Source organism: Primulina tabacum, chromosome 4 (genome assembly GCF_025594145.1).
Source record: "Primulina tabacum isolate GXHZ01 chromosome 4, ASM2559414v2, whole genome shotgun sequence".
NCBI lineage: Eukaryota > Viridiplantae > Streptophyta > Magnoliopsida > Lamiales > Gesneriaceae > Primulina > Primulina tabacum.
The window spans coordinates 33,058,374-33,077,266 of record NC_134553.1 but is presented as its reverse complement, the minus strand read 5'-3'; the positions used below and the strand labels follow the sequence as shown (position 1 = coordinate 33,077,266).

The window sequence follows — 18,893 nt, the reverse complement described above, 5'->3', positions numbered from 1 at the left end:
ATATATTACAATCCTACCACAATCATTTTCTTTATCATTTACATACTAATCATTAGTTTATCTTATCCTTTCAACCAAACGCAGCCTTAGGGACTACTTGGAAAGGGAGTTATTGTGTTGAGGTTAATTTGTCAGTATAGGTGGAGATTTGTAATTTTGATTTGGAAAATTAACAAGTACTAAAATGATAAAGCCTTGAATATTGTTTGCGGTGTTCTTGTTAAATCTGAATTCGTCTCTCTCATCGTTCTTTGTTAACTTGTCAAACCAGTTTTAGACCATTGTTAAATATCTTTACATATAACATCGACCACTTCTAGGCCCATTATATATATTGGACTTTGGAGAAAGAACATTTTTTATATCAACACGATTGTATTTGGATGCAGTTATTTAAATTTGAGAAAATGATTTAATAGATCAATTAAAAATAACTTTATTTTGTGATCTTGTTTCAAATATACCATACCAATCAATCATTCAAAATTATTTCCATTTTGTTGGTTAATATTTTGCATAGTTAATTCTTTGAATTTGTGATTTGATTTGTCAGTACCCAAACAACTCACGATACTCGTAGATAAAACTAATATCGCATAACGTAAACCAATTGTACAGTGTTCAAAGGGAAAATAGTTTCTAATTTTTTAATCAACAGTTGTACCAAAATAGTGAAAAATTAGAAATTAATATATCAAAATCAAACTTTGAAAACTTAATGGATTAAAACCCAAAATTGGACAATTTAATGAATAAAAAAATCATTCTCACGTGTTCACGTGATATAAAATGAACGAATTACTCATAAAAAAATTGACTAGATATAGGTAATTTATGCGATATAAATAATTATATGATGTTTGGTTATGGTCTTTAAGAATTCAATAAACTAATGCAATAATCAATATGTTTTAATTGATATTAAATTTAAACTATCATATTGAAGGAGCATTGCACTTGGTATTGAATTTGAAATAGACTAAAGGGGCAAACAAGTTCATATATATTAATTTTTATGAAAAAATTACATTCCATCACCCACGCCATGTATTATCATCATTTATTCTCTTCCCACAAGTTTTAAAAAGATTAAAAAAAAAAAAACAAACAAACAAACAAACGATACCATCCAACACATGCATCTACTTCTCTTTATATTTTTTAGTCTTGGATGCTACAACTTCACATCAATTTTATAAAAATATAGTATTCAAGCACTCCAAATTGTATACGAAGTGTCACACATGATAATATAATGCATCATTTTTCTCACACTCGGGCGTGAGTTGAATGTTTCTTTGAAGATCCTGACAGTAATCGTAGAACATGTAGTTGGTTTGGACCCATGCCATGGCTGCGTATTGCTGGCTGCTCAGTCCCGTAGAACCGGATGGCGAGGCTGTGGCAGGGTGGCAGGACATGGCAGTGTTTGCCTCGCAGCCGCTCGTCTTGAAATCATTGTACTTTCCGACGAAAGGTTGGAAAGTGTAGTCGGCTTTGTACTTTCCATTTTCGGTCGCCCATGAAGAAGCATCCCATATTGATCCGTACACGTACATTGGCCTTAATGGGAATGTGGCATCGGTCTTTCTCGGATACCTTCTAATAGGGACATCATCCACTAAAAATCTGCAAATTTTTATAATAAAATATTAATATCAAGATTTTAAATGGGAGGAGTAGAAAATGAAAATCCAATATTTAATTGCAATGTGTACGTAGGATTAATATTTATGGAATATTATTAATGCAATAGTCATTTCGAGCATTTTAATTACAATTAATTATGTCTTGATAAAATTACTCGGCGTGGTAATAGTCATGTAATATTAATTCATGAACAATGGTAACATCAAGTACGAGGTATTATTATTCATGTTTTTACCTAAAACACCATTTAATTGAGGATCAAAATGAGATAAATATATCCAAACTAATAAATAACTGATTAAATAGAAGATCAAACCCAATGGATTATCCATTTCGGGGGTATTTTGTTTTTTAACTTTGGTCAACTATTTAATTAAAAAAATAACCTCCTCATGTGTATTTGGTCAACTATTTAATTAAAAAAATAACCTCCTCATGTGTATTTCAAATACATATGAGGAGGTCATTTTTTTAAATAAATAGTTGACCGAGGTTATTTTGCAAATTTCCCCTCCATTTCGGTACTCTCTCTTAAATCTCCTATACGTATGACATTAAATTTTCACATTTAGTCCTATTTCATCAAGAGTTTTCAATGTCTGAAGGAATTGCCAAATTAGTATCAGAACTGGCTAAATAGTAAAACAATTTGAGAAATGTTCAAATTGAAGATAAATTGCATATTGCATCAAAAACTATTGTAACCATGTTATATCATGTGGTAATATACTTTGACCAATTTACAAGGATTTTAAAATTTTATCAAGTGGTAGTTATATATATATATATATATATATATATATATATATATATATTTGAAGTATAAACTTTACAAAAGCATATTAAAAATTTTATAATGTATCAACTAAAAATTGACTCGACAACAAATTAAGTCGTTTGGCGTTTTAATATTAAACTTGAAAAGGGTTGACTCAAAATTTAAATTAAAATACAATAGTCATAATATTAAACCAATATATGAATTTATAATTTGTATAAAATTTCCACTCACATGATCTCATCTGGATTCCATAGAATGCCATAGTCGTGAAAATCCTTGGCGGGGTCGAACCAAAGGTGAAATCTCATTTCTCTCCCTACAATATTGTCCCCATCCCCACTCCCTTTCATGTAAACATTGGTCTGCAACACATACGGCTTGTCCTCCGTTGTCCCAAGGAATTCGATGTCGATTTCATCGTGGTCTCCTGGAAGATCTTCATTATTCGAAAGCTGCCATTTTTTTTAAAAAAAAATTCAAATTTAGTTGGTGTAATATTATTTAAATTGTTGCTATAGAAAATAATAGTAATATAAGGTCAGTATGTGTGGTTTTGATTGAAATCTTACGTAGAAAGATGTAATCACTCCTGCAGTGTAGCCAGGTTGTAGCATGATCGCCGACCCAAAATAGCCGGATGAATAGGAATTCAAAGATTTAAAGCCGCTTCCTGCCGGTATATATATCCATTCAAGTAATATATCAGTATCTTCATAACATTATGAAATATCCAATAGCCAACCATCATATTTCGATCGTCTTAAAATCATATATACATACTAGAGCAACTGCCGTCCAAGTACACACTGCTCTCCTTAGAATTCGTCTTATAAGATATTAATTAACCTTTCCATCAAGTTCAAAACAAAGCCCTTGAAAGTTGAACTAAAATCTATAACCATAATGTCGAAAGTCGTCTCTTGTATTTAAGGTCCGATCCCCCACCACCAGTATATATATATGAAAACATAACAAACGTTAACCAGTATTCCTCTGGGCATACTGTATATAGAAGCATCTCTCAATTTATTTAATAGGCAAAAACTTTTACGTGCACAAGCAGTAAGGCCATACCTGAAGTTTTGTCAAGCGAAATACTGAGTGTCGCTTGGTCTAGGGTTTGATGCTGAGGACCCCAACGATTAGTGTACAGTTTGCCAAAGGGTGTCGAACCAATGTTGGACGTAGGGCAGTATCCAGGAGAAGGTGGGCCTTGAGCAGCTTCGTTTTGTGAAGGGTAAAACAAAATGGAGAACAAGAAAATTACAAGGGGAGACATCTTATTTAGCTTGTAGGGAACAAATATGATATCAACTACATATAATTCGTGACAGAAATTGAGTAGCGGAGAGATAGTATATATACTATACATATCGAGTGTGTTGACATTATTATACAAAGGTATGTGTGTGTGTCTATATAGATTATATATAATGGTATTTTTATTTTATTCATTATTGTTAAGAAAAATACTATATATAATGGTATTTTTATTTTATTTATTAACTTCTCATATTTTAAGTTTTGGTCAATTAATTTTTGCTGTTTGGTTTTGATGGGTTAATTACTTTATTTTTTATATTTTTTTTAGTACTATTTCGATGGAGCGGTGACATAAAATCTAAAATAATTTTAGTAGATTATATATATCATTTGTTACTGGGTTCATTGTGTCATTTTCACATATGTGGGTCTGGAAGATAGTATGGTGTGTTCATTAATAAATTATTTAACTTTTATCCTTAATTTTTTTTTTTTTTGGCTTTACCATGTACATAATTAAATTTAATTAATAATTATTTTTAACAGATCATTTTTTAAATTTCATGAATGATGATGATCATGATTTTAAAATCTCTATCAGCACGACACTGCTGGATGGAACAAAGTCAATCAAATATTGAAGATTATTGTATTTGAAAATGTTAAAGAATAATCCACCATTAATAAAGTATATGCATCATCACTTGCGAAAATAATTTATTGCACAACCAAAAACTTTTACTGAGACATAATTTCAAAACAAATTTTAATTAAATAGTCATATATACTTAGGATTGTATAACTTTAATGTGTGTGTAGAGTAAATATAATATGTCTTCATGACTCGACTTGTCTCTAATTTGGTCGGAAGAAAAATTAATTGTTCATGGTCTCTTATAGCGAAAGGGGATTGAATTATTGGTGGATTAGGCAAGCGCGATGCCAAAAAAATAATGAGTATAATTTCTTCTGCCAACATTTTATCTGACGAACCTATCGTACAAGCTTTGCCTATTGCAATTCATCCGACTGATATAATTTGCAAACTACTGTACTAAGCTCGGGGTTTTCTTAATGTGCACCCAACATATAGCAGTCGCAGTTTCCTCGTAATCCAAGAAAAAAAAAAGGATTAGATTTGCTCCAAAAATGTAAAGCAATAAAATTTTATTGATAAATTTTTATAATAATGTAAATTTAATCCCGAATTTATTAAATAATCTTATCTCTTTCCGTTTATGAAATTTACCATCCGTCTCTAAAAGAAAAAATCACGAAAAATGTTATGTGATCAATTGGCTTAAATAAGGTTGTCCTCGTCTAATTGATCAAAATTTCGCCTTAATGCGATAAATTTGTTTTATATGTTGTGACTAATTTTTGCCGGAGATCTTACATGGTTGCCGACAAGGCCAATTTTTTATATATATAGAAATACCAAATTTTTGCCAATTAAATTACCCAAAGCATTTATAGGGTAATTTTGAAGGACGGATTTGATAGTTTTTCTATACCTGAGAATCTACTATTGCACATGATTGATTTGATTTGCACAAAATATTAGAGTAAATGTCCAACGAGCCAACTTATAACTTAAGTTTAGTTGAATTTTATGTTAAAAAAATTTTATTTTAATACTATTTTACAGTTTTATCCAATTATGACAATTAATTTATTTTTATACACATGCAAGCTGTATAGATAAAGTCTTTGAATATACAATGAGTATCATGAGGTCTGTCTCGCAACGTAAGATCATGAAACTCATTAAGAAAAGTACCACATATTTTAAATAAGTTCCTAGTCGAATCAACCGCCTAAAATAAGGATAAATATCGCTTGAGCTTGAGAATAACATTTGTGATATAACATCATGTTTCATTGGTAAAGATATGGAGATGTCAATTCATACAAATGAGTGATCATTTGACAACGCACTAAACAACCCTCCTTCGCACTGTCCAAGTGGTTATCACTTATCGAATGCAAAAAGTTTGATGTTATGATTATACATCATTAGTCCTTGACCCGAGACAACATGGAGGCTCTGCGTATTAGCATTGTACTTTGACTCGTTTACTGTAATGCCCGAGAATTTTGTTATTGTAATCTGAAATGATTTGTTGATAATTGATATGATTATAGACGGAAAGGATCAGACCGGGAAAGACGAAAAAAGACTGGAATTATGTGCGAGGAATGAACCCTTCGCGCAAATGCGCGATCGGACAGGGCGCATATGCGCAAGGTAGGCAGAGAACCTCGCGTAAATTTGAGACAGGACCCGCGCATATGCGCGAGTATGGCAGAGAACCTCGCGCATATGCGCCGGGCGAGGGTGCGCATATGCATGAGCAGAGAATGTGTTATGCGCGGAGACCAGTAGGTTTCGCGCATATGCGCCGAGGGAGGTCGCGCATATGCGCGAGACGTGTTGCACAAGAGATGAGCCACATGTCTTTGGGCATGCATTGTATATATATATGTAAATTGATTTCATTCCCTTCATTCAGACTTCCAGAGCAAGGAAACCGAGAGCATCAAGGGAAATTGAGTTCTTGATATTAGAATTTCATTTGCGCAAAATCCGTCTATCCGAATTTCAATCCGACTTTGGTACCATGTTTCTATCAACGAGAGCTTCAACTGGACGTAAGTTTTCTTATGTTTTGATATTATTTGAAAATGTGATATGATAGGAATCATGATATGACTGATATTATCTGTTCCTGAGATTGTTGTCATCGTATAATTGAAATCAGATCGAAGAACGGATACCGTATGAATTTGTTATCAATTTCAGATTGGATTTGATTGAGATTATACAGATTTGGTATCAGATTGAGTTTGTTATCGATTATGAGTTGAGATTAGTATTTGTGGATATCTGTATTGCTGGGTATATTGAGATTGTGCAGTTATGCCGTTGAAACAGAATTTAATTGAGTTCTGATTATATCCAGTATTGATTTGAGTGGTATATTAACATTGTACTCCTCAATATTGTCATTGCAAGATTGAGTATTGACAGATTCAAATTCGAGACTTCGACTTCGTCAGATTGACAAAAGAAATGTATAAATCAATGTCGAACCGGGAAGATACGACTCGAGTATATTCGACTTGAGTTTCCCAAAATCACATACTTTATTGTATTGCATTGATGTTTGCAATTCATTAGATTGATTTGTTTAGTCTATTGATTTATAGCAGAGCATATATTTAGTAATGGGCGGATGTGCCTAGTTGTGGGTTGATGTGCTTTGTTATTGGCTGAGTTGCCAAGTCTTCGGCAGAACCGCCAAGACACTAGAATTTTGGTGTATCGATGTTTCGTAGGAGTAGATCGACTTCTATTGCGAAGATTCGATACAGAATGCCAAAGTCTGTGGGCTGATGTGCCTTGTTATTGGCTGAGTTGCCAAGTTTTCGGCGGAACCGCCAAGACACTAGACTTTTGGTGTATCGATGTTGCTTAGGAGTGGATCGACTTCTATTGCGGAGATTCGATACAGAACGCCAAAGTCTGAGTTAGACCGGGATCCCTAGATTAGGAAAGAGTCGAGTCAAAGATTACGAGTCTAGAGTTTGATTTACAGTTTTATATCGATTCATGTCTTTCAGATTATGATACATGTTGTTGATATCTGTTTCATGCTTTTATATATGTTTATATGATTGCATGTACTACGTTGTTTATACTGGGATGCATTTCTCACCGGAGTTATCCGGCTGTTGTTGTGTTTGTATGTGTGCATGACAATAGGTGGGACAGGATCAGGGTCAAGAAAAGTATGAGAGATTCAAGATTAGCGTGGAGATCCGGACTTAGACTAGATGGATTTTCAGTACTTGATGTAGTGACTGAACATTAGTTTGAAATAAATGTACTTTGTACAGGACTTGTACTTTACTGTTGATATTTATATCAAATGATTTCATTATGTTCCGCACTTATGTATTTTTTAAAAAAAATTTTTTGACCCAGATTAATTAAATGATCCTAATAATGATTAAGAAGATGAATTAGGTTCGGGTCCCTACAGCAGGTGGTATCAGAGCAGTAGGTTCCATTAGACTGACTTAGAAGCTAGTGAGCGGGGGTAGATTGAGTTTTCTTTCCTGCTTTTGAGATGCTAGCATGACAGAATGTGTTACTGCTTTGAAATGCATGTTTACCTAGATATCTGATTTGATTGGAAACATGTGTGTTGAGAATGAATCAGAACCAATTCTTGATCAGCAGTAAGATAATCAGAGGAGGACTGAAACAGATTTGTTGTATTTGGTTACTAATCCTTTTTGTAATCAGATATGCCTCCTCGAAGAATCCTAGATTAGGGAAGTACTTCGAATAATCCGATGGATGATACAGCAACACCTAGGGAAACACTACTGAAGGGATCTCAGTTGTTTGAACCGTCGACTCTGAAGAGCACTGAGACATCTGTTGATTTTGAGAGTGGTGATAGTAGTAGTGGGAAGAAGAAAGATTATTTGAAAGTCATATGAAGACAGTTTAAGAAGTCTGGTAGTGGTTCATCCAGCTCAAGTGGTTCACGACAGAGCCAGAGTTATATACCGGAGTCTATTGTAGAACATGTGGAGAGAGACATCCCATAGAGCAATGCTACGGAGTATATCTGATAAGTGCAATTTATTGTACTTTTATTACTTATTTTTAACTTGAAATTTTGTTATTCTTGAGCAGGTTTTATGTGATTTGTTGTTGTTTTTGTTGTTGTAGTTTGGAAGCTTAGAATAGAATTTGGAGTAGCAAATTGTTGAATTGGAGTAGTGCAAAAGATAAAATGGCCGAAGTATGATCGCACCCGCGGTATCATATGGACCGCACCCGCGGTCCCTGAAGTTAGAAATAAAAGATTCTGCCGAAGCATGACCGCACCCGCGGTCCTTCTTTCACCGCACCCGCGGTCACTGAATTTCGAGACTGAAAGTTTCTCCGAAACAACACCGCACCCGCGGTCCGTCTTTCACCGCACCCGCGGTCCTTCGCAAAACAGAGTCCGAAAAATCTGTAACTTTGTGGACTTCGAATAAAAGTAGAGGAAAATGGTGTGCTGCGTGGGGAAGCTTGTCTGGACTATAAAAGCCTTCTATTATTCACCATCTAGGGTATTGGGGAGCAAAGGAAAGGATAGGAGGCTACAAAGAAAGGATTGAAGCTCAAGTTCATCATCCTTGGAAATCTATTGCACATTTCTGGACAGAAATTTCATTGCACTCCAAATCTCTTGTTCTAAGTTCTTCTTTCTTTATTTTTATTTGATATGTCTTGTTTAAGATTCATGTGTTGTTGTGTTATTTTTATTATGAACTAATTCTTATTTCTAGAGGAATGATGGAACAAAACTAGACACCATGTGTTGGGATTTATGAATTATGCTATATAAGTTTTCCCTATTGTTCATTTGTATTTTTCCAATCTTAATGCTTTCATTTTATTGGCCATATCTTGAATGATTCTTATGTTTATAATTTATCACTTGGAAAAGGGAATTTATAAACAAGAAAGGAAAAAATACATCGATGGTATTTATATAGTTCGGGAGGACGTATATTGCTATTGAAGCCATTAAAAGAAGTTATTGCTTATTTTGTTATTTAATTATAGATTGTTGACGGGGACGTTACAATCCTTTGTTAGATAATTAGTATCTACTTAGCACTCGGGAGAGGGAGTAGATAATTTAGAATTCTTGGCTAATGTATAATAAGGACATTTATAATATAGCTACACAAAATAACACATGGTAGATATTTGCATGAAATCGGACCCCTAGATTTTTTATTTCATAGTTATTTGTTATAAAAAGTTTGGTGTTATAATATAATTAAATTTATTTTCAATTTAGTTATTGGTGCAAACAAATCTGTCAATTGATTTTTCTAAATAAAATTGAGACTATTTTAATTGCAAGTATTAATATACATTTAAATATGTACTCCTCGTGGGATCGACACTTGTACTCAACAATACATTTTATTACAACTTGACGTTGTGTACTTGCAAGCAATTAAGAAATCACGCGACAAGTTTTTGGCGCCGTTGCCGGGGAGTGTCTATTTTAAATTTATATTAGTATTGTTACCAATTAGTCTTTATTTTAATTTAGAGCTGTTTTTATTGTAATACATTAAACATTGATTTTTTTCTTATCTTTGTTTGACAGTGAATGCGAAGATCGCAAAATCTTGACTTGCTTATCTTTGATCCTGAGATCGAAAGAACCATAAGAAGATTAAGAAAGGCAAGAAGAGAAAAGATTCGAGCAATGGCTGAAAACAGAGATAATGAAAATCCACCCCCTGCAATACCCATCAGAGATCATTTTAGGCCGGTACTAAATGCTCATTACTCGGGCATAGCACGAGGGACTATTAATGCAAACAACTTTGAGCTTAAGCCCGCATTGATAAACATGGTTCAACAGAATCAGTTTGGGGGAGCCGCTACTGCAGATCCTCATCTACATCTCAGAACATTCCTTGAAATTACTGACACGGTAAAAATAAATGGTGTTTCTGATGATATAATTCGATTGCGTTTGTTTTCTTTTTCTCTTAGGGATCAAGCAAGAGGATGGCTCCAATCGCTTCCTTTGGGGAATATCACTACATGGCAGGAGTTAGCAACCAAGTTCCTTGCTAAATATTTTTCACCTGCGAAGTCTGCACAGTTGAAGATAGAGATAAGTACTTTTAGGCAGACTGACTTTGAGCAATTATATGAGGCATGGGAACGGTATAAGGAGTTGTTGAGGAGGTGTCCAAACCATGGTTTTGAAGATTGGGTACAGATTGAATTGTTTTATAATGGTTTGAATGGACAAACAAGATGCACTGTGGATGCAGCAGCTGGTGGAACAATATTTGCCAAATCACCTGATCAAGCATATGATTTGCTTGAACAGATGACCATTAACAGTTATCAGTGGCCATCTGAAAGGTCAGGAGTAAAGAAGACAGCTGGTATTTATGCCGTGGATCCTATCACTTCACTAACCGCCCAAGTTTCTGCATTGACCACACAACCAGCAGCCATGAATAAAGTGAGCATACCTGACACTGAAGGTCCTTCCGTGGTTGCTGAAGAAACTCATTCTCTTGAAGAAGCCCAATATATCAACAACAGAAACTTTGGTGGATTTGGAGGATATCGAGGTAACCTTCGTCCTAATACTTATCATCCAGGTTTGAGAAATCATGAAAATTTTTCTTATGCAAACAATAAGAATGTGTTGAATACTCCTCCGGGGTTCAATACACCAAAAGGGGAGGGAAAGCCTTCGTTTGAGGATTTGGTAGGTACATTTGTGGCTGAATCTGGAAAAAAGATGGCTAGAACTGAGTCTCGGCTTGATAGCATGGAGACTCACATAGGAAACATGGGTGCTACGATGAAATCTTTGGAGACACAAATTGGACAGTTAGCTAATGCTTTGAGAGATCAGAACAGGGGTCAATTTCCGAGTAATACGGAAGTTAATCCAAAAGAGCAGTGCAAGGCAGTCACTTTGAGGAGCGGAAAAGAATTGGAGGTTCAAAGTCCCAAGGAGATGGTGGAAAATGAGAAGTCAGTGGAAGATGTTGAGTTTGAGGTTATAACAGAGAATAAGGTTGAGGACTCTAAGACAAAAGTTGTACAACCTCCTGCATTTAAGCCTGCCATTCCATACCCTCAAAGGTTCAAAAAGAAGAGTTTAGATGATCAATTTGCAAAATTCCTTGAGATTTTTAAGAAGATACACATCAATATACCATTTGCTGATGCATTGGAGCAAATGCCCAACTATGTCAAGTTCATTAAAGATGTGATCTCTAAAAAGAGGAAGCTGCAAGAGTTTGAGACAGTGAAGCTTACTGAGGAGTGCAGTGCCATCCTACAAAAGAAATTACCAATAAAATTGAAAGATCCAGGGAGTTTTATTATTCCTTTCTTTATTGGTGGTTCTCATTGTAGTAAAGCTTTATGTGATTTAGGAGCAAATATTAATTTGATGCCATTTTCTATTTTCAGGAAATTGGAGCTTGGAGAAGTTAAACCAACCACTATCACCCTACAGCTTGCAGACAGAAGTCTTACATATCCAAGAGGGATCGTCGAGGATGTATTGGTAAAAGTTGATAAGTTTATTTTTCCTGCAGACTTTGTGATTCTAGATATGGAAGAGGATAATGATGCTCCATTAATCTTTGGGAGACCGTTCCTTGCAACTGGAAGGGCATTGATAGATGTGCATAAGGGTGAAATGAGGTAAGTACTTGTAAAAGCATTGATGTCATAGACTCATGTGTATCCTTTGACTGTGCAGGAACTAGGGACCCTTTGGAGAGTTGCTTGGTTGGAGCTGCTGAAGATGTTAGTGAAGACGACTGGGAAGTGAAAGAGCAACTGCTGGCTCTTGAAGTATTGCATAAAGAAAAGAAAACGGATGTGTTGATTGAGGAGTTGAACGTCAAAGAGAAAATAGATGTAATATCACCCTCTCCTGATCTGAAGGAATTGCCAAGCCACCTATGTTATGCATTCTTAGGAGAGAAGTCGACATATCCGGTAATCATATCTTCCTCCCTTACTATTGATGAAAAAGATAAATTATTGAGAGTATTGAGGGAATATAAAACTGCATTGGGATGGTCGATTTCTGATATTAGGGGAATTAGCCCCACTATATGCATGCATAAAATTTTAATGGAGGAGTCGTATACTCCTTATGTGGATCATCAGAGGAGATTAAATCCGGCAATGAAAGAAGTTGTGAAAAATGAGGTGCTTAAATTGTTGAATGCTGGTGTGATATATGCTATTTCTGATAGTAATTGGGTGTCTCTTGTACAAATTGTACCGAAAAAGGGTGAAATAACTGTGGTTAAAAATGAACATGCTGAATTAATATCTACTCGTACTGTAACTGGTTGGCGAGTTTGTATGGATTATAGAAAATTGAACAATGCCACCCGAAAAGATCATTTTCCATTGCCTTTTATTGATCAAATGCTAGATATACTTGCTGGTTATTGTCATTATTGCTTCTTAGACGGTTATTCAGGTTATAACCAGATAGCTATAGCACCAGAGGATCAGGAGAAGACTACTTTTACGTGTCCCTATGGCACGTTCGCTTTTAGGAGAATGCCTTTTGGGCTATGCAATGCACCGGCAACTTTTCAGAGGTGTATGATGGCTATATTTGCAGGCATGGTGGAGGAAATCATGGAAGTCTTCATGGATGACTTCTCGGTATTTGGCTCTTCATTTGATCATTGTTTACATAACTTATCCCTTGTGTTGCAGAGATGCCAAGAAAAGAACCTAGTTCTTAATTGGGAAAAATGTCACTTTATGGTCCAAGAGGGCATTGTCCTGGGACATAAAGTATCATCTAAGGGATTAGAGGTGGATAGATCCAAGGTGGTTGCAATTGAAAAACTTCCTCCACCAAAGAACATCAAAGGAATAAGGAGCTTTCTAGGACATGCGGGGTTTTATCGGAGATTCATTAAAGATTTTTCTAAGATCACTAAACCCTTTTGTAATTTGCTTGAAAAAGATTCCACAATCATATTTGATGATGATTGTTTGCAGGCTTTTGAGAAAATCAAGAGGGCATTGGTGACAGCACCAATCATGATAGTGTCGGACTGGAAGGAGCCCTTTGAGCTGATGTGTGACGTAAGTGATTATGTCGTTGGTGCAGTATTGGGCCAAAGAAGAGAAAGGATGTTTAGGGCAATCTATTATGCAAGCCGTACTATGGATGCTGCACAGCAAAATTACACCACGACTGAAAAGGAAGTTGCTTGCTGTAGTATTTGCATTCCACAAATTCAGGCCATATCTTATCGGCACAAAGGTAATTGTTTTTACTGACCATGCATCCATTCGCTACCTATTTGCCAAGAATGATGCGAAACCACGCTTGATAAGGTGAATACTGCTATTACAAGAATTTGACTTCGAGGTCAAAGATAAGAAGGGAAGTGAGAATCAAGTGGCTGACCACTTGTCAAGACTTGAGCTAGAGGATAGGAAAGAAGAAGGAGCAATACAGGAAACATTTCCGGAAGAACAACTTTTTGAGGTAAGTTCAATACTCCCTTGGTTTTCTGACATTGCGAATTTTTTGTCTTGTGGTATTCTTCCTCCAGATCTGAACTACCATCAGAAAAAGAAGTTCTTTCATGATATCAAATTTTTGTTCTGGGATGATCCTTGTGGTATATAAGAGATGTGCTGACCAAGTGATTAGGAGATGTGTTGACGGTGTCGAAGCACACCAAATTCTTGAGCTATGTCATTTATCTGCATATGGTGGCCATTTTGGAGCGACACGAACTGCAGCTAAGGTATTGCAATCAGGTTTTTTCTGGCCTACTTTGTTTAAGGATAGCTATACCTTAGTGAAATCATGTAATAGGTGCCAAAGATTAGGAAACATCTCTAGGCGTCACGAATTGCCACTGACAAATATTTTGGAAGTGGAACTTTTTGATGTTTGGGGCATAGATTTCATGGGACCCTTTCCCCCTTCGTTTGGTCAATCTTATATATTATTAGTTGTAGATTATGTTTCGAAATGGGTGGAAGCAATCGCCACAAGTACTAATGATGCTCGTGTTGTAGTTAAGTTTGTGCACAAGAACATCTTCACCAGATTTGGAACACCGAGGGCCATCATAAGTGATGAAGGTACGCATTTTTGCAATAAAATTTTCAACTCACTTTTGGCTAAATACAGTGTGAAGCACAAAGTGACACTAGCATATCATCCTCAATCGAATGGACAAGCTGAAATATCCAACCGGGAAATCAAACAAATATTAGAAAAGACTGTCAATACAAACCGGAAGGATTGGGCTATAAAATTGGATGATGCACTGTGGGCTTATAGGACCGCATTCAAGACGCCTATTGGGATGTCTCCCTATAGGCTGGTTTTTGGTAAAGCCTGTCATTTGCCGCTAGAATTGGAGCATCGAGCATTTTGGGCAGTTAAGAAGTTGAACTTTGATTTGAAAGAATCTGGCGATAGCAGAAAACTACAGTTAAATGAAATGGAGGAGTTCCGCAATGATGCATATGAAAATGCCAAGATTTACAAAGAGCAGACCAAGAAGTGGCACGATAAATTCATTGTACGAAGGGAGCTCAAACCAGGACAACAAGTACTCTTGTTCAACTCCCGTCTGAAGTTGTTTCCTGGTAAGTTGAAATCACGTTGGTCAGGTCCATTTTTGGTGGAGACAGTGTAACCTCATGGGGCGATTGAGCTAAAATGTAGTGATGGGAGGACCTTCAAGGTGAATGGGCAGCGAGTTAAGCCATATTATGGAACTGAAGTAAGGCAACTTGACAACATTCCTTTGGGCGGATCGACTTGATGTAAACTTATGGTAGTCGGGCTAAAGACGTTAAACCAAGCGCTTATTGGGAGGCAACCCAAATTTTTGTTTCTCTTTTGCAATTTGTTTTCGGTTTTGCTTTTATTCTAGTATTCTTATTATAGGTTGTTTATATTTTTTTTAATATAGTGTGTGCTTATATCTTCCCAAAACTAATGAATTCCACTTGTTTTATTCTCATGACTCAAAAAAAATGAAGAAGAAAAAATTTTTTCCCGAAGGAATACCGCACCTGCGGTACATATAAAACCGCACCCGCGGTTAAGGAAGAAAAATTTTCAAGAAATTTCCGAGAAAGCACCTGCACCCGCGGTATATTTTGGAGCGCACCCGCGCAACATGTCCCGAAAGCATAACGCACCCGCGTTTGTTCTTGCACCGCGGCCGCGGTTGATTAATATCGAATTATGCTACATTTGCCGAGAGCATACCGCACCAGCGGTCTACTGTACACCGCACCCGCGATCATTGAATACTGAATATAAAAATTAATTCGAGAGCACACCGCACCCGCGGTCTCTTGTACACCGCACCCGCGGTCATCGAAGATAAAAATTATAAGAATTCCCGAAGGAACACCGCACCCGCGGTCTCTTGTACACCGCACCCGCGGTCGATAGTTTTAAAAACAGAATGGGGCAGAAATTTTCATAATCGAAGAACACCTCTCTCAAATTTCTCTCTTTCCTTCGAAATCCTTTTTCAAGAACACTCTTTTCCCACTCAATTTTTGTTATTCCTTCAACAAATTTACCACTCCAACCTACATATCTTCACTCATTATATCAGATATCACTTTTCTTTCCACAAAAATCAAAATAAAACCTAGGGTTTCAAGGAACTCGAAAATTTCATTAAGTATTGATGGGTGCTTTGAATTTGTTCTTCAAAGATACATTTAAACACTCAAGGTGAACAAATCTATACTACATTCGCTTTGAATTCGAAATTCTTGGTGTTATTTGCTATGGAAGGAAATTACGTTTAGTGAAGTACATTCTTGGTATTGTGGATGTTGTTGATTGATTGTTGTGTATATTGTTGAGGTGTGGATATTGTGAGTATTAAGTTTGGGGGAGTGCAAGAATCATTAAATTTTGTGAATTGGATTGAGGAGAAGTTGGTGATTGAAAGGTGTTCGATAAAATGCCTCCAAGAAAAAAACAATCTAAGGGTGCATCATCATCTGTGAATTACGATGCAAACAGGTTTTGGGAAGAACAAGCGGAGGAGAACTATGGAAAGATTTTGAGCAAGAGCATTCTAAAAGAAGGGGGATTTGATCTTAGTTTCCCTCGAACTGAAATTGGAATAATGCTTACTGCTCGGCACTGGGATGAGTTTGGCAGGCAGCCACAAGATGCTGTCATTTTGTTGGTGAGAGAATTTTATGCTAACCTCAAGGTTAGGCATGATCAGTTGAAGGTGTTGGTGCGAGGAAAAATGGTAGCCTTTGATGCACATACGATCAATACGTTATATGGTATCCCTCATGTAATGCACGATGAATATGAAGAATACTGGGCTGAGCATGTAAATTATAATAATATTCTTCAAACAATTTGCATAGAGGGAGCGGAATGGAGAATGAGGGATGATGTGCATGTTAGCCTAGCTAAGTCTGATCTCAAAAGTGTTGCCAAAGATTGGTATTCATTTATTTCTGCTAGGATTAAGCCTACTGAGCATACCACCACAGTCATCAAGGAGAGGGCAATTCTTACTTTTTGCATTATGACGGGAAAGACAATTGATTTAGGTCAATAACTTCAGAGTTCGATGCTTGAATATGCAAGAGGTAACTCTCCTAGTGGACTCCTCCACCCTTCTCTTATCACTGCTTTATGCCAAAATGCGGGAGTGACTTGGGCAGTAAATGAAGAATTGTTGAAGCCTAAAAACCCCATTGTGGTAGTTCAACCACATAGGGTAGTTAGAGGTGAACATGCTGCGGCACGTCGAGCAGAAAGGGAATTTAACAGAAGAGCTGCAGAAGAGACGTGCTCAGGCTCAAGCTCAAGAACCACAACCACAACCGCAACAACGAAATAGGAGAGATAGGTTGACCCAGTTGGAAGAAGATATGCAACATCAACGCCAAGAAATGGATGCATTTTGGTTTAGGACCGACACATTTATGGGATATATGATGGATTTTACATCTGTCTTGTCTCAGCAATTTCCATCGGCTTCAACTTCTGGCAATCCATTCCCACCTCCTCCACAGTGGCCACCCATATACCACCCGCCGCAGTTCCAACCACCACAAGATGACGAAGATGATGAGGATGGCGATGACCACTGACGGTCGTCGCCCGAAGTATGTGTATTCTCCTAATTTTCGTTCTTATTTACATCGAGGACGATGCACATGTTTTAGTTTTGGGGAGATTTGATTTATTTTATGTTTGCTTGTGTGTTTATTTTTTTTCTGTGTTTATTTATTTATTTTGTGTTTATTTATTTTTGTAGTAGTTTGCTTGTGTGTTTATAGTCATGAAAATTTTTATTTAAAATGGCCAATGATGAGAAAAGAAAAATGTTGCATTAAGAAGAAAAGTCATGTATTACATTCATGTTAATCGATCAATTTGAAAAATTTAGAGAACAATCATGAGATTTGGTAAGTTTGAGACTTATAATTTCTATACAACTCTTTGATTTTCATTTGACATCGAAATAAATTTTTGCAAACACATATATGATTGAGGCAATCTTTGATTTTATTTGGGCCTATTTATATTGTTCATAAATATTCATTTGAAGCCCTCTTGAGCCTATATGAAAATAAAAGAATTGTGTTCTTGAAATTTCTTGGAAGCCAAGCACTTTTCTTTTGAGATGCATTGAGACACCATTTTCACGATGATTAGATTCTACTTTGTGTTGGTGAATGGAGATTTTGTCTAGAACTATCCAAACATCACTCAAGGCGAAATACGGACAAATTATGATTTAGGTGATTTTTGGATCGATTGAGCCTTTCAAGCTACCAAATAAAAAAAATTTATCATTTGTCACCTCTTTGAGCTTAAATGAATTCGAATGTCACACGTTAATATGTGTAAAAGACCCACATTCGATGTTCTTTCAAATATCCCACATTTACTACCCCGTTGAATATCTTAAACATTAATTTCCTACCTTCTCAAGGGAGTAAGAATTCAAAGGATCAAAGAAATCAAAATTCTCCTACAAAAAAAAAACAGAAAAATGAATGATGTTACATTGATGAAGTTGGAGAAAAAGGGGAGAAAAAGAGATGAAATAAATAAAAAAATTGGAGATAAAAGAAAAAGTGGAGTTTGCAAAAGAAATAAAATTCAACTTACTGCCTTATTTGAACTCCTAATCTTTATTTGTAGCCATGAGCCAAGGCCTAACATTATAACCATTGAAAATCCTATTAACCTAGTCATAGTTGTCCAATATACTAGTGGAGAGTGATTGGGAGGATCTAGCTTATGGACAATCGATAAACACTTTCATTGAGTAAGAATCTTGATCAATTTTACACACACCTCATTGCATCAAATATTTATTGGGTATCACTTTCTTGAATGAATATTTCTTTGAACCAAATTTTTACCGGAAAAGACCTCTTGATTTGTGTTTGTAAAAATTGAAATTGATTGAGAATGTTTTGAAACATGAGTTGAAGAGATTAGAAGTTAAGAAAATTAACCGATTGCATGATTTTATCCGGATGAACAAGTGGTTGGATTGATTTGAATTGTGGATGAATGAAGAGTTAGTTAAAATATCTTGATGC

At 35.9% G+C, this 18,893-nt stretch overlaps 1 protein-coding gene across 1 annotated transcript; it reads right to left on the bottom strand.

Annotated features, from left to right (window-relative positions):
- Positions 1-1,133: 1,133 nt before the first annotated feature.
- LOC142541615 (putative xyloglucan endotransglucosylase/hydrolase protein 32) lies at positions 1,134-3,740 on the bottom strand. Its single transcript, XM_075648103.1, has 4 exons — positions 3,506-3,740; positions 3,001-3,101; positions 2,663-2,883; positions 1,134-1,629 (listed from the first exon to the last, which is right to left on the bottom strand). Exons 1-4 carry the CDS (start codon positions 3,708-3,710, stop codon positions 1,239-1,241), a joined length of 918 nt encoding a protein of 305 aa, XP_075504218.1. The 5' UTR covers positions 3,711-3,740; the 3' UTR covers positions 1,134-1,238.
- Positions 3,741-18,893: the final 15,153 nt, after the last annotated feature.

Bases quoted from the DNA above. Each gene is read 5' to 3' on its own strand.
- LOC142541615 (XM_075648103.1), bottom strand. From the start codon at position 3,710: ATGTCTCCCCTTGTAATTTTCTTGTTCTCCATTTTGTTTTACCCTTCA. The intron at 3,102-3,505 runs GTATGGCCTTAC...ATATACCGGCAG, and splicing joins TTCGCTTGACAAAACTTCAG to GAAGCGGCTTTAAATCTTTG. The intron at 2,884-3,000 runs GTAAGATTTCAA...AAAAAATGGCAG, and splicing joins GAGTGATTACATCTTTCTAC to CTTTCGAATAATGAAGATCT.